The sequence below is a fragment of the Panthera uncia genome, chromosome F1, assembly GCF_023721935.1.
Source record: "Panthera uncia isolate 11264 chromosome F1, Puncia_PCG_1.0, whole genome shotgun sequence".
NCBI lineage: Eukaryota > Metazoa > Chordata > Mammalia > Carnivora > Felidae > Panthera > Panthera uncia.
The window spans coordinates 31,013,948-31,034,599 of record NC_064813.1 but is presented as its reverse complement, the minus strand read 5'-3'; the positions used below and the strand labels follow the sequence as shown (position 1 = coordinate 31,034,599).

Sequence of the window (20,652 nt, the reverse complement as noted above, 5' to 3'; positions counted from 1 at the left end):
CCGGACCGGGGCGGTTATGGCGGCTCCGTATTAACACCCTCCTCCTCCGCCTCCGCCGCCGCCGCCGCCGCCGCCGTCTCCTCCTTCTCCTCCTCCTCCTCCTCTCCCTCCCGCCCTCACTCGTAAGCCATCTCCCCCTTCACCCTGACGCCTACCCCTTCCCCTCACCTTTCCCCCTCCCCTCTTCTACCATGCCCGGCATGATGGAGAAAGGGCCCGAGTTACTGGGGAAGAACCGATCGGCCAACGGCAGCGCCAAGAGCCCGGCGGGCGGCGGAGGCGGCGGCGGCGGCGCCTCGTCCACCAACGGCGGGCTGCACTACTCGGAGCCCGAGAGCGGCTGCAGCAGCGACGACGAGCACGGTGGTAGCCTCGAACTCCTCCCCGCCAGCCCGCCTGCCCCTCTCCCTCCACCCCTCCCCCAGCCCCCTCCCCTCGCCGCGCTCCCGCCCTCCCTCCCCTCGGAGCCCGGGCGCTGCGGTAGCCTCGAACTCCCGGTGCAGTGCAGCAGCACCCCCCACGACCCCCGTCCCTCCGCCCTCGACCAATCCTCCGCCCTCGCCACCCCCCCCCCGCTCCCCGCCCCCATCCGCTGCCATCTCCCGGAGTGCCCGGAGTTAATATCTTCCCATCCACCCGCCTCTTCTTTCCTCCCTCCAGCAATTTTTATATTTTATTAAGTGTCTCTTCGTTTTTCTTCTTTTCTTTCTTTTCTTTTTCTTTTTCTCTCTCTTTTTTTTTCTTTTTGGCATTGCTTTGCAGATGTTGGGATGAGAGTCGGAGCTGAATACCAAGCTCGGATCCCTGAATTTGATCCAGGTAGATATATTTGTTTTAAGCAAAATCCTTTCTCCCCTTTTCTGGGAATGGCTTAGGGTGGAAGGGCGGGCGAGGTAGGGGTCCGGGTGTGCGGTTGGGAGGGGATGCGGGGCTGGGATGGGCAGGCATCTGGCGGGGAGGCTGTCAGGCTTGGCAGGGCTGTGACACAGGGCGTGTGGGCAGATGTGTGCATTGCAAGGTTAACATGGTTCCTTTGGAGGCCACTTGCCCGCTGGTGGCATCGCCTTTCTGCCCCCATGAGCCTGGGGCGAGGTCGGAGAGAGCAGAGGGAGGCGGCCCTCGGCGGATTCGGGGGTCCGGGGCTGGGAAAGGAGCGGCTCCTGGGCCGAGGGCTGGCTGGAAGAGAGGGTGTGCGGGCTGCGTGTGGAAGAGCCATGCAAATGTCAATTGCCACACCGCCGGCCCCGGGGAGCGGAGGGCCGCGCTCCCCAAGGGCGGCGGATGCCGGGGGCTGCTGTCATCGGCCGAAGCCGAGGGCGAGCCCTGCCCGACCCGCGCTCACACGGGATTTTCTTTTCTTTTCTTTCTTTTTTTTTCTTTTTGGCTAGGTGGTGTAGCTTTGGTCGAGACAGCTCTGCGGAGTGTAGGAGCCGCGGAGAGAAAGGGATGGGGGAAGGGGGTGGGGAGAAGCCAGAGGCACACCTCGCCCTCGAGCCAGCCCTGGGAAGTCAGACCACAGGACAGTGGCTGCAGCTGCCAAGGAGACATTTTCTCCCGAGCAGCCAGGTTCCAGCGTCCTCTGCCAACCCAGCTTGCGGGCTCCCTGTCTACTTTTCTCCAAACAGGCTCTCTGGCGGTCACGGGATTTCAGTCTGGACGGGGATTGGGCGAGAGTTCCGCATATGGAGGCGCCCTTGCTGGAGCCTCCCGGAGTGGAGCGGGTTTCCTTCCCCCCACCCCAGACCCTCTTCAGTGCAGGCTTTGGACAGACTTTGAAGGAGCTCTCTCATTTTTTTGTTTTTCTTTTTTGTTTTTCTTTTTTTTTTTCTTCCCTTCTCCCTTACAGTTGATCAGTTTTTTGCCCATTGCCCGCTTATAATAACATTGTGTCGAACTCTCGAGTTCTGTGTTAGATATTAATTAATATGGCTTACTTGTATTTTGGGGAGGGGGTATAGCTTGTTTGCTTCATTATAGGGTGTAGATGGGTATTATCGTTCTTCCCCTGCCCATTACGGCAATGCGAACTATTTACCAACCATTTGAAGAGTTTTAGATAGCAGCTCCTCCTGTCCCAGGGGAGAGGATAAAATAATGAGTGTTAAAAGGATTGTCAAAGCAGTCTGTTTTTCAGTAGGTAAAAACAATGATACAAGAGCTCTCACTAGATCTGGGTTGCCTTCTAAATGACATAGCTGTTAATAGATTTTATTCAGAAGCTATCAAATGTGTGTGCTGGTGGGCTTAAATAATTTTAAATGTTTTGTGAAATTAATTTTGTTTATTGATGCAACTAGTAGGTGGATGACACTTTCACATTACTATGCTGCCTCAGGGATTGACATTTGGAAAAAGCATGCTTTGGCTTAAGATACATTGATTTCAGTTCCCAGCTGTTTAATTTTTGTGCTCTGAGCAAGCCAGTGGCCTTCCCTGTTCCTTAGTTTCCTAGCTGTAAAATGGAAATAAAAAAACTTCATGGAATTCTTATAAGGAATACATGACTGGGCATGTGGGAGTTATTCAGTAAAGGTTAAATTTCATAATTAGGAAGAATAATTCTGCATACACTTATACCTTTCTGATTTGGGGCTTTCGTTGGTACTCTGCTTTTTGGGGAAATGATAAACTTACTTACAGATTAGAACTCAACAGTCAGAACTGTTCATAAGTTAATAAACATTTATCTTTTTGCTCCATTAGGTAGGTTTATATTTCATAGACAGCTGTACACAGGTAGATTAGGTGGTCTTGTGTGTAAAACCCAGGCTTCTCGCTGGAACCCATTTATACATGCCATGGCATAGACCACTGTAAAGGTTTTTCTTTTGTTTTGTTTTTTGCTTTTTAGTCATATTTTCAATTTACTTAGGTTACAATTGATACTCTTTATTAGAATAAGGATATATGTCCTATTTTAAAACCTCATCTAGACGTTTTCTCCTTAATCATCTGCAGAAGAATACTGAGCCCAAGGACACAACTAAAACCAGTTATCATTTAAACCTAGGTGGACTTTTCTATGGCCATCGTAAGCAAATCTTGTCAAACATGAAGATTATCAGTTGTTAGATACTTTTTACGAGGAAGTATTGAACCTCTACACCTTTCAACATAGTACCATTGTCTATTTTATTCTGAGTGTTGTACTGTTGTGTGAAGTTTCTACTTCATATCAATTCAATGTAATTCACTGAGAAATTAAAACATTTCATTGGAAAAAGGAAAAGAGATCTTCATTAATTAATGATAGAAATTGAGAAATGGTCATTTCCTGTCTCCTTTTCTCTTCTTCAGAACATCATCTTTAGTCTTGTTAACCACTTCATAGAGTTTATTCACCAGTAACCATGCAAGCTATTTGGAAGAAAAATTCCTTAGCTACCAAGATTATTATGATCAGAATATAGGAAAATTAAAAGAGGATTCGGGTGTGTCTGGAGGATATTTTTATTGGGGGAGATGATAGTGATGGTAGAAATCAAACACAGAATGACTTACTAAAATGGGTATTTTAAAAAATATGAGAAGAAGTGTGATTTAAGTTGGAATTACTGAATATAGGAGATTAGGAATAGTTTATGTTAATTAACAGATCATTGCTAAAAAGACCTTCATAAAAATTTACTAATTGGATTTGATTATTTTCTTAGGTGCCTTTTTTTTTTTTTTTTAGATTTTTCGCTAGGTCTTCCCAACTTTTATTTAGTGCCTCCTGACTATTCATCAATCAAGGAGGAGCAGTTTCCTGTGGTGATTATAGCCTCAAATCGTATTGTATGCCTCTTAGTTAATAGGGCCTAGTGACCTCGATGACCCATCTGATGTATCCAGACCTTTGTTTTCTCATGTGTCAATGGGAGATAATGTTAACTATATCATAAGATTAGGTGAAAATTAATGTCTATAAAGCAGCGGTCTACAGATGTTTTGCTTGTATATCCATAAAAGAATTTTCAAAAAAAATATTTTCTTACATATTTTTGACATCTATCACTTGTTGCTGTGTTTAAATAGTTGAAAAACATTATCTCCAGTGTATTGAAAATATTAACACTTTGAAATAAAGTTGTTATACCTTATTTTAAGTGTATGAGATTAAATTTACTGCAGTAATATGATAATATCTATTTATAAAAAGTATGAAATGGGGCACCTGTGTGGCGCAGTCAGTTAATCTTCCAATTGACCTCAGCCCAGATCTAGATCTCTGTGTCATGAGTTCAAGCCCCACATTAGGCTCTGCACTTGGTGAGGAGCCTACTTTAAAAAAAAAAAAAAAAAAAAGAATGAATACGCTCACAGTCTGAAAGTTTACATTTTTCCTTCTTATTTTTTACATCGTTTCCGTGCATTTTCCCCACAGGATTTTATATTTTTTTGCTTGAAAGTGCTTTATTGATCTCCACCACTGTAATATGTATTCTTGTGAACTTAAGGTTCTAAGTGTTAAGTCTCTTCTGATTTGAATGATTACAATTATTGTGTAATTGATTGAAATTGTAATAGCTATGATGCCTTGAGTAAAGGAGAGCCTTGCAAACACCCTTTGTTTGGCACTATGGAGGTTTAAGATTTTAGGCAGTATACTCTTGTCAGATGTGGGAGGGGGTGAGAGCTGCTTTTTTAAGTGAGAGAAGGTATTTGTGAAGAGGGTCAGAGTAGAATGAGCATACAGCTTAGACTGCAGGTGAGTTCTTAGGCAGATTTTGTGGGAAAGGGAACATAGGGAAGTTAAAGGGAAAATTGATTCCCATAAAATCTATTTATGCTCATGTACTCCTTGGAAAGTCTTTGTTTATCCCAGTTTGAAGGTGGTGAATTAAATCTATAAATTGTAGAATGTTAAAAAATATTTGGTGGGGCGCCTGGGTGGCGCAGTCGGTTAAGCGTCCGACTTCAGCCAGGTCACGATCTCGCGGTCCGTGAGTTCGAGCCCTGCGTCAGGCTCTGGGCTGATGGCTCGGAGCCTGGAGCCTGTTTCCGATTCTGTGTCTCCCTCTCTCTCTGCCCCTCCCCCGTTCATGCTCTGTCTCTCTCTGTCCCAAAAATAAATAAAAAACGTTAAAAAAAAAAAATTAAAAAAAAAAAATATTTGGTATGGGGGCACCTGGGTGGCTCAGTCGGTTAAGCATCCGACTTCAGCTCAGGTCATGATCTTGCGGTCCGTGAGTTCGAGCCCGGCGTCGGGCTCTGTGCAGACAGCTCAGAGCCTGGAGCCTGTTTCAGATTCTGTATCTCCCTCTCTCTCTGCCCCTCCCCTGTTCATGCTCTGTCTCTCTCTCTGTCTCAGAAATAAATAAATGTTAAAAAATTTTTAAAAATATATATTTGGTATGTCTTAATATTCTCAGTATTTAAATTCTTATTTTAGAGAGAGAGAGAATGGGGAGGAGTGGCAAAGGGGGAGAGAGAGGGAGAGAGAGAATCTTTAAAAAAAATTTTTTTTAATGTTTATTTTTGAGGGAGACGGCATGAGTGGGGGAGGGGCAGAGAGAGGGGGAGACACAGAATCTGAAGCAGGCTCCGGGCTCCGAGCTGTCAGCGCAGAGCCTGACGCAGGGCTCAAACCCACAAGCCATGAGATCATGACCTGAGCTGAAGTTGGACACTTAACCAACTGAGCCACCCAGGCACCCCTAAAGAGAGAGAGAGAGAATCTTAAGCAGGCTCCATGCTTAGCATGAAGCCTGATGTGAGGCTCAATCCCACAATCCTGGGGTCATGACCTGAGCTGAAATCAAGAGTTGGATGCTCAATCAACTGAGCCACCCAGGCACCCCAGGATTTAAGTTCTTTATATAGACTATGTATCCCAGGATTTCAGTCAAAATCCTTATTTTAAATGTCTTAAATCTGAGAAGAAATAGAAGATTTTTATTTTTGTACCTATTTTGAAATTTCCTATAGATGTCGAAATCCTGGCTTATCAGAATTATACCTTTGGTTTTTAGTTGTTGGTTTTTCCCAGTTGGTCTCATAAATGTACTTTATCAACTTCAGTTAAGGATATCTAAAACATTTCAAAAGGATTAAGTTTTTAAGTGTTTCATGCTTTTAAAAACTGTTTAATAATTTTGTTTTGAGAACTGTCCTGCTACTATATAGTTTTTTTTACATGATGGTAGCTTGCTGTCTAGGTTTCTATTTGTTTTTTCATCTCTTTAGAAGATAGGATACTTCTAAGACTGGATTATTTTGTGGTGAGTCAAGTTTGATTCTCAGTATTATTTCTGAGTACCAGACAGTTTGGGGATATAATGTTAAATATTAGTACACATAAAAGAAAAATAACCATTGAGTTTATGTCCTTTTAATATTTTTGTTCACCTTTTATAATGGAAAGGATAAAACTTTATGGGATGCAAAGCATCCTGCGGGGTACATTGTTTTTAATAATACAAGTTACTTTCTCCTCTTCTTTTGTAGGAGAGGAGTCAGGTCTGAGTTGCTAGTCACTTCAGCTATCCAATCTCATTTTCAAGGTGTTGGTGAGAGAAGGCATCAGCTGTTTGTGTTCATTTGTGTTGTTATCTGATTGATACGGTGACTAGAACCCGTTTCAGAGATAGAAGGGAACTCAAGAAAGAACTGTTTTCAATAAGCATATGCTTATGCTTAGAAATGTCCTAGGTAAAGCTTACTAGATGCTGGGTACTTTGCATACATTAATTCGTAATTTTTTTTTAAGTTTATTTATTTTTGAGAGAGAGAGAGAGAGAGAGAGAGAACACTAGCAGTGGAGGGGCAGGGAAAGAGAAGGAGAGGTACAGAATCCAAAGTAAGCTCCAGGTTCTGGGCTGTCAGCACAGAGCCCAACATGGGGGCTTGAACCCACAAGCCGTGACATCATGACCTGAGCCAAAGTCAGACGGTTAACTGACTTAGCCACTCAAGTGCCCCATAATTCATTAATGTTTAAATAATACTACGAAGTAGGTACTCTCATCATTGTGGCTTTTTTTTTTTTTAATGTTTTATTTATTTTTGAGAGAGAGAGAGAGTGCAGGGGGAGGGAGAGGCAGAGAGAGAAGGAGACACAGAATATGAAGCAGGCTCCAGGCTCTGCACTGTCAGCACAGAGCCTGATGTAGGGCTTGAACTCATACCACGGGATAATGATCTGAGCCAATGTCGGACACTTAACTCACTGAGTCACCCAGGCAACCCTCATTATCCATGTTTTTAAAGAAGAGTTTAAACTGAGGCACAGGCAGCATAGATAAATTTCCCCAAGATGATAAAGCTAGGAAGTGGCAGAGGTTGGATTCAAACTTGGAGTCTGGCTGTATAATGGTTACACTCTTAACCATTATGCTAAAATATCTCATTTCCTATGAACATCAATCATCTCTTAAGCCTAGTTGACACATACATGATTGAAAATGGTGAAGTCTAGTTCAAGGGTTAGGAAAAGAACATTGTGAAATGCCTAATTAGGCATTCTCTACTACCAGACATGATTACTCTCCCTTATTAGCACCACCCCCCTACCCCCATATTAGAAAAGCTGTTAGTCCTCACATTTTGGATGTCAGTTTTTGTCAGATCAGGCCCTTAATTACAGTGCTAAGAATTTTTTTGGAAACTTAACTGTTATTCTTCATAGGGAAAAATACAAAAAAAAAAGTTTATATCTGTGTAAGGAGAGACATTTCAGGAAGATATTTTAATTAAGATTTTCTTTAATGCAAGAATCAAATGCAAGGAAATATGTTTAAATATTAAGCATGATGTGCTCTTAAGACTTGAGACTTATGGAAACCTTTGTTGCATTCCTTATTCTATTAAGTAGGATTTAAATTATCTTATTGTCATAATCCATTGTGAAAAAGGATCAGTGCCATGTTAAAGATTTGAAATTTAGAATACTCACTAGAAATAGCAGTAGATAAAAGGTTTCTAACACTTAGATAGCATGTCTGTTTTATTTCCATCAAGTGGCTGCCTGTTTTGCTTTTGTGTTTGTATTTTATGTGGTTAGAAATTTAATTTAGATCTTACTTTTGAAGTCTTTTTTTAAAAAAACCTGGAATTTGTTTTCATTGAATATGAATTTTTCATAATGTACTTCTAACTTGCATTTTTGTAAATTTTCAGCTTTTATTTTTGTCCTCTTTTATTAAAGATACTCCTGACAGGGATGCCTGGGTGGCTCAGTTGGGTGAGCATCCAACTTTGGCTCATGTCATGATCTCACAGTTCGTGGGATTGAGCCCCGCGTCAGGCTCTGTGCTGACAGCTCGGAGCCTGGAGCCTGCTTTGGATTCTGTGTCTCCCTGTCTCTGTGCTCTTCCCCTGCTTGCACTCTGTGTGTGTGTGTCTCTCTCTCTCAAAAATGAATAAAGATTTTTAAAAAAACCTTTTTTTGAAGACCTTTATGACAAAATGCAGTAGGTTTTGCTTTTCGATTCACTTGTAATTATGGTTTTTCTACTACTTTGGTAGTGTTCCCTCATTTCAGATTTCTCCATCCTTAATTTTTCCTTACAGTAAAACACATATATTTTTTCAACAATTTTAGCTTCATATATATCACATATATCATTCTCTAACTATAATTTGTTGATTGAATATACAGTAGTGATGTGTAATGATTCTCCAAAAATTGAAAACTACTGAACTATATTAAATTATTGTTGGATAGATAACTTCTCTAGTTTGAGATTGTAGTAGTAGTTCTTTACCCCTGGAAGTGAATGTTGTTTATTCCAAATATCTTATAACTTTATGAATGATTACAGTTGAACCTGAGAATTCTGTTAATGTTTTATGTGAACAATTTTGGAATTCTTGCCATTAGTGGTGGTAGCTATCAACACCTCATAAAAGTCAGTTATGACATATTCATACACAAGTCTTTAAGTGAGTAGGTGGCAACAATGCTTCATTTCTTGATGGTTTTAATTAACTTGAATGCACCTAGGAATTAGAAGCCAGAAAAAGACCACCAAGTAATTAAAAGACAGAACCCACGGGCATGTACTTGGCATTGGGATAGCTGTGTCAGCCTTACATCCATTCTGTGCTTAATTTACATGCAGTTCCAATAGAGCTTGATTTTTCTGACTTTTTAGATTATAACAGATTAGAAATAAGAAACAGTAATGGCGTGCATCTATGTTAGAGGTAGACTCTCAGGTTACATTTCAACAGCATTATTAACTTTTACAGTTTTTTACTTTGTTTTCCTCTTGCACAGAGTACATACTTTTATAAATATAAACTGTAATAAATGAAATTAATGCTGAAAAAGAATAGCTGGCAGATTCACAAGGAATAAGACTAAATAAAAACCTTAAAAAGCAGGCATAAGTATTTTTAAATTATGGTAATCTTGGCCCATTTAGATATGGGGCAAAACAGAAATAAGTTACCACCTGATGTATTCTCTAGTTTTTAAAGTCAGAATTGGGGCACCTGGGTGGCTCAGTCAGTTGAGTGCCCAATTCTTGATTTCAGCTCAGGTCATAATCTTGTGGTTTGCGGGATCCAGCCCCCTGTTGGGCTGTCTGCTGACATTGTGGAGCCTGCTTGGGATACTCTCCCTCTCCCTCTGCCCCTTCCCCGCTCATGCTCTCTCTCTCTCTCAAAAATAAATAAACTTTAAAAAAAAAAGAGTTTTTAATGATCCCTAAGTAATGTACAGAAGATCAAACCAGGTTTATTACCTGCCAAGAATTAGGGCTATATAATGTACTCAAGAAAGTTTTTTTTTTTTTTTTTAATTTAAAGAGTGTAAACTATATTGGGGGTAAATTGTAGTGTTTGTGAAATTTTCTTCAATTCCATAAATGAAATATTTAGTATATTTAATGTGAGCCTGTTTTCCTTCTGTTTCCCTGTACTTTCTTTGTCCTTTTGCAGGTACTATACTAAAATAGAGATAAAGCTTGCTTTCTTTATATTTATTTTGAATGTAAATAAAATCCATCATATTTAAAGTAATCAATTTTTTCCCCAGGTGCTACAAAATACACAGATAAAGACAATGGAGGAATGCTTGTATGGTCTCCGTATCACAGTATCCCAGATACCAAATGTAAGTTTTCGGAAATTGAATGTTATGTCCATAGGGATCTATCAACCAATTCAAAATCCAACCTGTATTTGTTTTGGGTTGCTTAGATTCTCGTAAGAAAACGGTTTGCTTTTGTTTTGTTTTGTGTTTTGATGGAGGTTGTTATATTAGAATGTTTTTCCTTTTGAAAGATAGTGGGTTGATCGTTCCAATTTGTGTCAGTCCCAGGAAGACTGAAAATACCTAGGATCTGATGGCATTGCTGCTTAAATCCTCAAGCAGGGGAGGGAGTTACTATGTAGACATCTGCACAGGCTTTTCCTCAGTATATGGAGCTGTAAAGAAATGCCTTCAAACTTCAAAGACCCCACTATCATTACCATTTTAAAGAGGAAAGGGGAAAGAACTGACTTCAGCAGCCATCAATCAGGTCATCTTTGAGCTCTCCATTTCTGGACGGAGACCTTCTGGATCATTGACCATGCACTTCTTGAATCATGGTGTGGCTTTAGACTTCAATGTGATGTAGCGGACCTGATCCTTTGCGGCACATCAGATATAGGAAACGTGCAGGTAACAAAACTAAGATACCCACCCCTCCATTCAGTTATCATTGAATTTGTTAAAACCCAAACAAAAACCACCACACAGTTATTCTTGCAGCTATAAAATAAGCTTGTCTTTTAAAAATATTTGCTAAATCTTAAAGATGTCCCATGATGGTTTATTTAGTCCCATGAAAATTAATGATGTCTTATATATCATGTGCATAAGGCTAAGCATACTTATTGATGCAATAAGAGAACTAAAAATGGAAAATCGAGTATTATGTTGCATACCTGATAATTCCTATTTGAGAGCTTTGGAATACCAACAAAAAGGTCTAGCTGGTAATCTAGGAGTTACATGCCCTTGAGGCATTCTTAACAGAAAACACAAAATTGTACATTTGGCCTGGGACTGTATACTGAGAAACCTGAAGGAGATTATCAGGTTTCTCTGGTTCAGTTCTCATTACAAGCAAAGGTTTTCATTCATAAACTGAGCATCAGGGTATCAATGGCTTTTGCTGTCTTAGCAGTGTTTTATACAATGGTGCATTTCTTAGCAAAGTGGAAAACAAAATTCAGAAAGCCACCATATCCTGATTGTGTGGTATCCATGTAGAATGTCCTAGACTGAACATCTAGTGCAGTGGTTTTCAGCCCTGGCTGTGCATTGGAGTCGTTTGGGGGAACTTTTAAAAAACAGTACTGATGTCTAGTCTCTATCTCAAACCAATTAAATCAGAATCTTTAGGGGTGGAGTCTGGACTTACTTTTTAAAAGCTTCCTCACATTCTATGCATAGCCCAGGTTGAAAACCACAAGTTAACTGGTATTGGTTAGCCTTCTGTTTATAGAACTGTAAGACATTTTTGTTAAAGTTAATCAGCATGTATTTAGACCTGTCTTGTGTTTTAATGCTATGTGAAGTTCTAAATGAAATATAATATTTGGGTTTTCTGCACCAATATTTGGATCCCTGCACTAGGGAACTATATAGTAGCATCCATAAAAAATAGTTGTTATTCTAACAACATTATTGTTATAATATCTTATTTATATATTAAGCTATATTATATTGACTACTAATAATAGCAAACTCATATAAAGTACCTAAAATTATGTCAGTTGTTATTCTAAGCATTTGATGTATATTAGCTCATTTAATCCTAGGAAGAAGATACTGTTTTAAAGTGAGGAAATTAAGGTACGAAAAGGTCAAGTTAATTGCCTAAAGTCAAAAAGCTAGCAGCAAGGCTGAGAATCAAGCCCTGGTAAACTAGCTGTTCTGGGATCAGAATTCTTAACCTCTGCTTCTCCAAATATGCTAAAGGAGAATTTTATATATTAAAAAATATATAATATACTTAAAAAAGGATCAAACAGGAGTGACTATATGGATTTCACATAAAACCGAGTCCTGTTGAATGTGAAATGGCAGATGTCTCAGCAATGAGGCCTTGAAATACCTAGTATATAATCATTGAAGCTGTGCTTATCTAAGTAATTCTGTTGGCTTGATTACATATGGAAGTTGAATGAAAATGGAATATTTAGACACCTTCTATATGGCCTGCAGGAAGAGCTGAAGAAAATTTAGGGATACTGAAGCACACTTAAATGTGTTGTTATTATGTATAGCTGGCAAAACCATACATAAACTGTCCTTTGTACAGCGATCAGAAAGGGGAAGGTAAAGACTTGGGCCAACTCTTACTACAAGGTGGGGTCTGAAACAGCTAAGTCTCTTCAAATAAAGATTGCAACAGAAAATGAAGAAATTATCCAATATTTTACATGTATTAGGCTCTATAGACTACATACCAATTGGTCTTTTTTGTACACAAAAATACTTGTGTAATGTCATTGCATTTAGTACATATGTGCTGTATAATCATAGCTATAAATCATAGTAGGTAAAATTTTAAACCAAGTAAGCTTCTAATCCTGTTCCTAGAAGTAAAAGTCTTTTTTTTTTTTTTTTTGTAATGACTTCATGGAAAATGAATTCAGCTATTTTTTTTTTACTTTGTTAAAAAATGTAGACCTGAGAAAATGAAGTAAAGAATAATTAATTATATAATATTGTTTCATTGCAGTGGATGAATATATTGCAATTGCAAAAGAGAAACATGGCTACAACGTGGAACAGGTGTGTAGAGAAATGTTCTGATATTAAAGCTTGCCTCAATACTTGCTGAATCCAAAGAATATCTCCTGGTTGTTTCTGTCCTAAGAAAGTGTAGTTGAACCAATTTTGTAGATACCACAAAAGTCCTAGCAAAGTCTGACCTTTCAGAATAAAGGATTTTGCTTTTATAAACACTATTTGTCTCAAGGACTTGAACATTTTTCTTTCATTGTTTCTGTTTGTTACTCTACTGTGAGTTCTAAAAGTATCTGAAAGCCTTTAGGATGACTCTGACAAATGTTTACCAAAAAATGGAATTGTTTGTTTGTTTATTTATTTATTTATTTATTTATTGAGTACAGGTAATTTTCTGTGATCTTTTAATCTAAAAGACCTACAAGGTAAACTTTTTATTGAAAGAAATGTTTAAGACTTTTAAATTTTGAATAAAATAATTCATAAAGAACATTTTTAAAAATCAGATAGCTTTAAAAGGACAGGGCTCCTGGGTACCTCAGTCGATTGAGCGTCTGACTCTTGGTTTTGGCTCAGGTCATGGTCTCACGATCTCACGAGATCTCACGATCTCATGGTCCACACTGACATTTCGAGGCCTGCTTGGGATTATCTCTCCCTCTCTCTCTGCCCCTTTCCTGCTCTCTCTGTCTGTCTGTCTCCCAAAATAAAGAAATAAACTTTAAAGAAAATTTAAAAAAATAAAAGATCTATATAGCAGATGGTTCATTATGTCTAATAATGAGGGAATGAAGAATATGAAAAATTAAAAATGAAATAAGAGATTTTTAAATCTCTTCAGCTAATTATTGGAATGACCTTTATCAGAATTAATAGTAAAACAAATAAATTATTGATAACCTGTATTATTTGAGAACTAACTTTATAGTCTAACATGGTTAAATACTAAGAAATCATTTCTGTGAAATCGAGATGTTTATCTAAATGTAGTTACCTTTTTTATGAATTTTGAAGCCTTTGATTATATATTTTGTTTTTAATTCTTGACTTTTTGTTTAATGTTTGAGGCATTAATCCTTGAAAATGTGACAGCACATATGTTAATTTTCTTATTCATTTTAAAGGAGTATTACCAAAGTACAAAAATTAATTTTAAAACTCATTATTTAAAAAGTTGCTATATCTCTTCTTAAAAAATGAAATGTGTTAGTACCTTATAGTAAAGGTAAAGGTCTGTGACTTACTTTAATCATAGAAGGGAAAGTTGTGCAATAGTTAGAAATTACCCATTTCATGCTTTCTTATGATTTGGTAAACAAGTCATTGGAGTTATTAATATGCCTCATAAAAATTTTTTGTGTATATTATGATAATGAAGAACTTTAAGAAATATATATGGTAAATAATAAGGTTGCAATTGAGGTACTCCTTGGAACTATTGAGCCGGTGATATACTTTTAAAAGGTTAATACTTAAAACATGACTATGTTTTGACTGAGCACTTCTAGTTTTGTGTTATGATTGATAGTTTCATTCCCGTATTTACTAGATATTTTTCCTTATAGCATGTTTTTCTCTACACATTGACAAATGAGTAAATGTGGGTCAGAGTCTTGATATGAGCCTACAAACCTGCTTTAGTAATTATAGTCACTCTCCTCAGCTCACTGTTTTTCCTAGATTATGCAGCAAATGTGGTATGTAAGAACATTCACTGTTCTGAGGCCCTGTTTTAAAAGAAATAAATAAATGAGGTCTGCTACCTGGGCATCCTTGATTAAAAGCCCCAAACTGTGAGTGTATTTTCAGTTGAAGTATTAGGCTTAAGATTTTAACCTAATTTGTGTTTAACTCTCTTAAGTGTGATGGAACATAAGTCCATTAAAACCAAAGGGGAATGATTTCTCTTCAAAGGCACTTGGCATGTTGTTCTGGCATAAACATAACATTGAGAAGTCCCTTGCTGATCTCCCTAATTTCACTCCCTTTCCGGATGAGTGGACAGTGGAAGATAAAGTCCTGTTTGAACAAGCCTTTAGTTTTCATGGGAAAAGCTTTCACAGGATTCAGCAAATGGTATGGTAATTTTGGTTTTACTGTGTTTCATACCTGAAAGATATCTTATGCTATGATTAAACACTTTCTGATTATTAAATACAAAAAAGTTTTCAGTCTAATTTCCATTTTTAAAAATATTTGACATTGGGGCGCCTGGGTGGCGCAGTCGGTTAAGCGTCCGACTTCAGCCAGGTCACGATCTCGCGGTCCGTGAGTTCGAGCCCCGCGTCAGGCTCTGGGCTGATGGCTCGGAGCCTGGAGCCTGTTTCCGATTCTGTGTCTCCCTCTCTCTCTGCCCCTCCCCCGTTCATGCTCTGTCTCTCTCTGTCCCAAAAATAAAAAATAAAAAACGTTGAAAAAAAAAAAAAATTTGACATTTAAAATACCTATATACTTGCTTATGGTCCTATTTTCTACAGCCATTCTAAAGCATGACAGTTAATGTGCTATTTCATTATAAGTCATGTTTTGTTTTGGCTTAAATATATGTGTAATAGAGTTATTAAATGTGCTTGTTCTAGGGAAAAAATCATAATTTCAATTTTATTTTTAAATGTTTCATTTTTTAACATTAGGATTTTATTTTCTAATTTATATTCCTTTGGATATGAAAATCAATTTTTAAAGTTCTGTATTTCAATATTGCACAGGTGCTGTTGCTTTTTTTTAAGGAGAAAAACACTTTATTTCTATTTTTTAAATTTTTAGTATGGTGTCAAAATAATATAAACCTGAGAAGTTGCTGCATTAATGGATGAATGGATGAAAAATTATATAATGTTTACAAATATATATAAGTGTGTTCCATTAACTGAAGAGAGCCTTTTTGATTGGGAGTGCGTATCCTTGTTTGCTAGGATGACAAATCAGTGCATGATCGTTAGTCATTTTAATACCCAAAGACTTTCTTTGGCAGCTAAAGTCTGTTTGTATTATTTATCATCTTAAAACCTGGATTTAAAACAAAATGATTAAAAGAATTCATTGTTAAGAATTGAATAGCTTTTCTTGAAAACATTAATGATAAGTGACAGAAGCCAGATATAAAAGGTCACATATTGTATGATTCCATTTATATGAAAGGTCCAAAATAGGAAAATCCATAGAGACGGGAAGTAGATTACTAGTTGCCAGAGACTGGGATAAGAGAAGACCAAGGAGTAACTGCTAATGGGTATGGGGTTTCTTTTTGAAGTTATGGAAATGTCTGGAATTGAAGAGTGATGGTTGCATAACTTAGCAAATATACTAGAAACCACTGAATTGTAAACTTTAAATGGGTGAATTTCCTGGTATATTAATTATGTATCAATTTAAAAATTCCAATTTATAGAGGAGGGAAAAAGTAACTCTTTAAGGGAAATATGTATGAAATGCTAACATCAGACTGGGGGACATCTAGGTGCATTGTTACCATGTTAGTTTGTGACATTCTTCTCTCCCCTCCCCCCTCAGAACAAATAGGAATAGTCATTCAGAAATGTCAGTGACACAGGTGTGACGGTTTCCTGTGACTGTAACAGCACTTTTTAGTTCTATAATTCATAAAGGTACCCATGAAAATATTTTTCATCTATCACTTTAAGTATCAAAGAATAATATCAGAAATATTATTCATTCTGTTAATCAGTTTATGAATTAAACTTGCTGATATTGACATGATTTTTTTTTTCAAGCTTCCAGATAAGACAATTGCTAGCCTTGTAAAATATTACTATTCCTGGAAAAAAACCCGATCTAGGACAAGCTTGATGGATCGCCAGGCTCGTAAACTAGCCAATAGACATAATCAGGGTGACAGGTAGGTTGGATGCTTTTATATAGTTATATTGCTAGGGACATTGGATTGGATTGCTTACATTTCCCAAGGCAGAAAAATTATCACAACACATTGTAAATACTTTTTAACCTTACATTCATGTTTCTGCTCTGACAGGAAGAGTTGAGTGATCAGAAGTCTTAAGAACAAGAACTTTCTGCAACTCTTTCACTGTTAGTCATAGCCAGCAAACTTGCAGCTGAGTTATATTGGAGCTGTGTTTAACTGTACTCATGATGGCTTTCTTTTAGTATTGCTGTATTCAATACATATTTTAGAATACATTAAGAAGTGTATTCTCTAGAACATGGCTTGCCTGAGTACAGTAACCTGAGTAATTGAAATCCACATTATTTTACCACTTTCTGGTGATATAAAATCATTTTGCTTCCTGGTGTTTGTCTTTATCCTCCAACTGGAGAACTGAAATCATGAGTATTATATCAAATTAATATATGTGTTCTCTTTCCCAATGATACTCTTTCTAAATATTTTTCCTATTGGGTCTCTGCTTTTTAGGTAGAAATGTTTACTAAAATGATTATATGTGCCCAAAAGGATCAATGTTTCCAAATACTACAGAAATTTAAATTATAGAAGCTCATCTTCCCAAAGACAGCTCATGTTTTGTTGGGGAATATTTAGTGAGATTATTGGCAAGGTGTATTGCAATTTGATAAGAGCCCTGGAATAGAATAAAAATGGAATTAAGTTTACTGATCTTTGTTTCTTCTCAGCGATGATGATGTGGAAGAAACACACCCAATGGATGGAAATGATAGTGATTATGATCCAAAAAAAGAAGCCAAGAAAGAGGTAATGATGATCATTAGAGTGCTTATAGTTGTTCTACAAATCCATGCAAAAAAGAATGAATCGTATTTCATGTTAAGGAAAACATTTTTATATAATGGCATAGGAAGTAGTAAGTTTCAGTGTTAGAGGTTTTTGAAAAAAAAAAAGTAATATCTAGAACTCCTAGTTAGCCAATAGTTTAAATAATTGTTGGCAGGGGGGGACACCTTGTGGCTCGGTCAGTTAAGCATGCCACTCTTGGTTTTGGCTCAGGTCATGATCTTGTGGTGGTGAAATCGAGCCCTGCGTCAGGCTCTGTGCTGGCAGCAAGGAGCCTGCTTGGGATTCTCTCTCTCCTGCTCTCTGCCCCTCCTCTGTGCACACTCTCTTACAATAAGTAAATTAAAAAAAAAAAAATTGCTGGGTTATCTCATCCACTTAGAAGTGTAAAAGCCCTGCCACAATCCCTAGTCTTTAATCCAGAGAAAAGAAAACCACCCTCAGATGATATAATATGAGTATAGTATAGCGTAAAATTATGCTTTCTGGTTTTGTTACACAGTTTTTCTTGAAAATACTTTTTTTGTTCCATGTTATAGCAAATTAGAAATTACAGATCTTTCTCAGTCTATAATGGGGTTACATCCCAATAAACTCATTGTAAGTTGAAAATATTGAAGTCAAAAATGAAATTTAATACACCTGATCTAGCGAACAGTATCCCTTAGCCTAGCCTAACTTAAACATGCTCAGAACATACATTAGCCTACAGTTGGGCAAAATTATCTAGTACAGAGCCTATTTTATAATATAGTGTTGAATATTTCATGTAATTGAATACTGTACCAAAAGGACAAAATAGAATGGCTGTCAGTGAATCAGTTGTTTACCCTCGTGATTGCGTGGGTGGCTGGGAGCTGCAGCTCACTGCCACTGCCCGGCATCACGAGAGAGCATCATACTGCGTATTACTAGCTCGGGAAAGGGAGCATCCGAAGTCCAGTTTTTGTTGAATGCCTGTGGCTTTCACACCATCATAAAGTTGAAAAATTGTAACTGGAACCATCATAAATTGAGGACTGTCTGTAGTAGTGGTATACTGATAGCAGTGAAAATTAAAAGCGGCCTCAAAGGAAGAGATGGAAGAATCCCCAGCTAGAAAAGCACCCATATTCCTCAAAATGATAATAATGATGACTTAAAGTTACTAAGCAAAGGCTAAATTGTTATACACACTCATTTATAAAAGCAAGGAATTATGTAATGGTACAAAATAGACCCAATATTGAAGGGTAAAAGATTGTGTTATAGACAGTTGTGGAATGGTGAAGCTGAAATTGGGAGACAGAATGTGACCTCATCCTGTTTAATGACCCCTATTCCTCTTAAGGAACTCACTGCCGTGGCCTATCCTGGCCCTTGGCCATCATCTTAATTTTTTTTTTTTTAACGTTTATTTATTTTTGAGACAGAGAGAGACAGAGCATGAACGGGGGAGGGTCAGAGAGAGAGGGAGACACAGAATCTGAAACAGGCTCCAGGCTCTGAGCCGTCAGCACAGAGCCCAACGCGGGGCTCGAACTCACGGACCGCGAGATCGTGACCTGAGCCGAAGTCAGCCGCTTAACCGACTGAGCCACCCAGGCGCCCCCCTTGGCCATCATCTTAAATTCTCATCAGTGACAACTTAAGGATCCCACTCTTGCCTCAATTTGATATGTAACTAATTTTCTTACTACTGCTAAATGTTTTCAAATTACTTGATTCCTTAATTTTTTTCCAAGTCTGCCTTGTTTCCCTGAGCTATAGACCCAAGGATCAACTACTTAAATTGCTCTCTTCCTAGTATCTTTAAGTCCCCATGTCCCTATTTTGCATACCTTCCCTAACCCTGTAAACCCACACTGCTTCATCAGTTGCTGTTCTTGGTCTGAGAGGCACAGCAGGAGAACATGGCACAATCATGTAAATTGTTGCTACTTAGAAAAAATAGCTTCAGGTCTCTGTGTAGTCCTTAATGCCTGTTTTTAACCTCTCAGCCTCCAGGTTTTCCATTGGTAAAATGAAAATAAGAATTGTTCTAGGAATCAGAGAGGTAGTATGTATAGAATCACTTAGAGTACCCAGGACATAATAAATCCTGAATAAAAGTTGCTGGTTTTCTGTATACATCATCTACCGCTTCTCCCCCGCCCAAAATCTCAGCAGAGAACTTCACCTATTCCACAGAGAAAATATGAAGCAGGAGCTCCCTTACATTCCAGCAAAGTTTTTGAAGTCAGGGACTGAGTTACATTGTGTATCTTGTATCTCCTAGCACGTTACACAGTACTCATTGTCCACTTCTTTGTCAGTATTTGAGGTGATCAGACTTTAAAAAAATGTTACAGATCTGTCAGTATGAAATGATATCAGGAACATTTACTGAATGAATTCTGCCTAAATGCCTGTCTCACACAGTAACAAAGGTCCCTTCCTTTGTGCTGTATAATTCCATTGCTTGTTTGATCCCGTCTATCCTTTCATGTCACATCTAGAACTTTTCCCATTAGTTATCCCTCTCTATGCCATATTTTTTTCAGCCTTTTCTCTTTTTTTTTTTTAAATTTTTTTAATGTTTATTTTTGAGAGAGAGAGCGTGAGTGGAGAAGAGGCAGAGAGAGAGGGAGACACAGAATCTGAAGCAGGCTCCAGGCTCTGAGCTGTCAACACAGAGCCCAATGTGGGGCTCGAGCTCACGAGCTGTGAGATCATGACCTGAGCTGAACTCTGATGCTCAACCAACTGAGCCACCCAGATGCCCCTCAGCTTTTTCATTGCAGTTCAAAAGTATATCCAGGTCTTCTGTTTAAAAGCATAACTATCTTGGGGTGCCTGGGTGACTCTGTTGGTTGGTTAAGAATCTGACTCTTGATTTCAGCTCAGGTCACAATTTTGAGGTCATGAGATCGAGCCCCACCACAACCACACCCCACATCAGACTCTGTACTGAGTGTGGAGCCTGCTTTGGATTCTCTCTCTCTCTCTCTCTCTCTCTCTCTCTCTCTCTCTCTCTCCTGCTCTTCTCCCCTGCTTGTGTGCACTCGCTCGCTCGCTCTCACTAAAGTAAAAAATAATAGAAAAGCATAAGTATCTCTCTACTAGTCTAGAAGAAACTCTCCTCCTTAATACTACTTCACTCTTGACTTTGCTTCAGTCAGGCTTCTGTCTTTTCACTTCACTGAAACTATGGACAGAGGTCATCAGTGACCTAACTGCCATATCCAGTGATTGATTGTTCATTGTATTCTACTTGTGCTTTCTTTAT

At 38.4% G+C, this 20,652-nt stretch overlaps 1 protein-coding gene across 5 annotated transcripts in view; it reads left to right on the top strand.

Moving 5' to 3' along the window:
- The first annotated feature begins 1 nt into the window (after position 1).
- The window catches only part of RCOR3 (REST corepressor 3), a 53,550-nt gene continuing 32,899 nt past the window's right edge, over positions 2-20,652 (top strand). The window contains exons 1-7 of one of the 5 annotated variants that reach the window (XM_049634205.1): positions 2-363; positions 763-819; positions 9,965-10,042; positions 12,666-12,718; positions 14,588-14,749; positions 16,408-16,532; positions 17,288-17,366. In XM_049634205.1, coding sequence (XP_049490162.1) covers positions 192-363; positions 763-819; positions 9,965-10,042; positions 12,666-12,718; positions 14,588-14,749; positions 16,408-16,532; positions 17,288-17,366 — 726 coding nt within the window. In that variant the 5' untranslated portion in view covers positions 2-191. Of the gene's footprint in view, positions 367-762; positions 820-9,743; positions 10,043-10,411; positions 10,595-12,665; positions 12,719-14,587; positions 14,750-16,407; positions 16,533-17,287; positions 17,367-20,652 lie in introns of those variants that run through there. The other 4 variants (XM_049634206.1, XM_049634203.1, XM_049634204.1 and 1 more) reach the window with 4 other exon arrangements.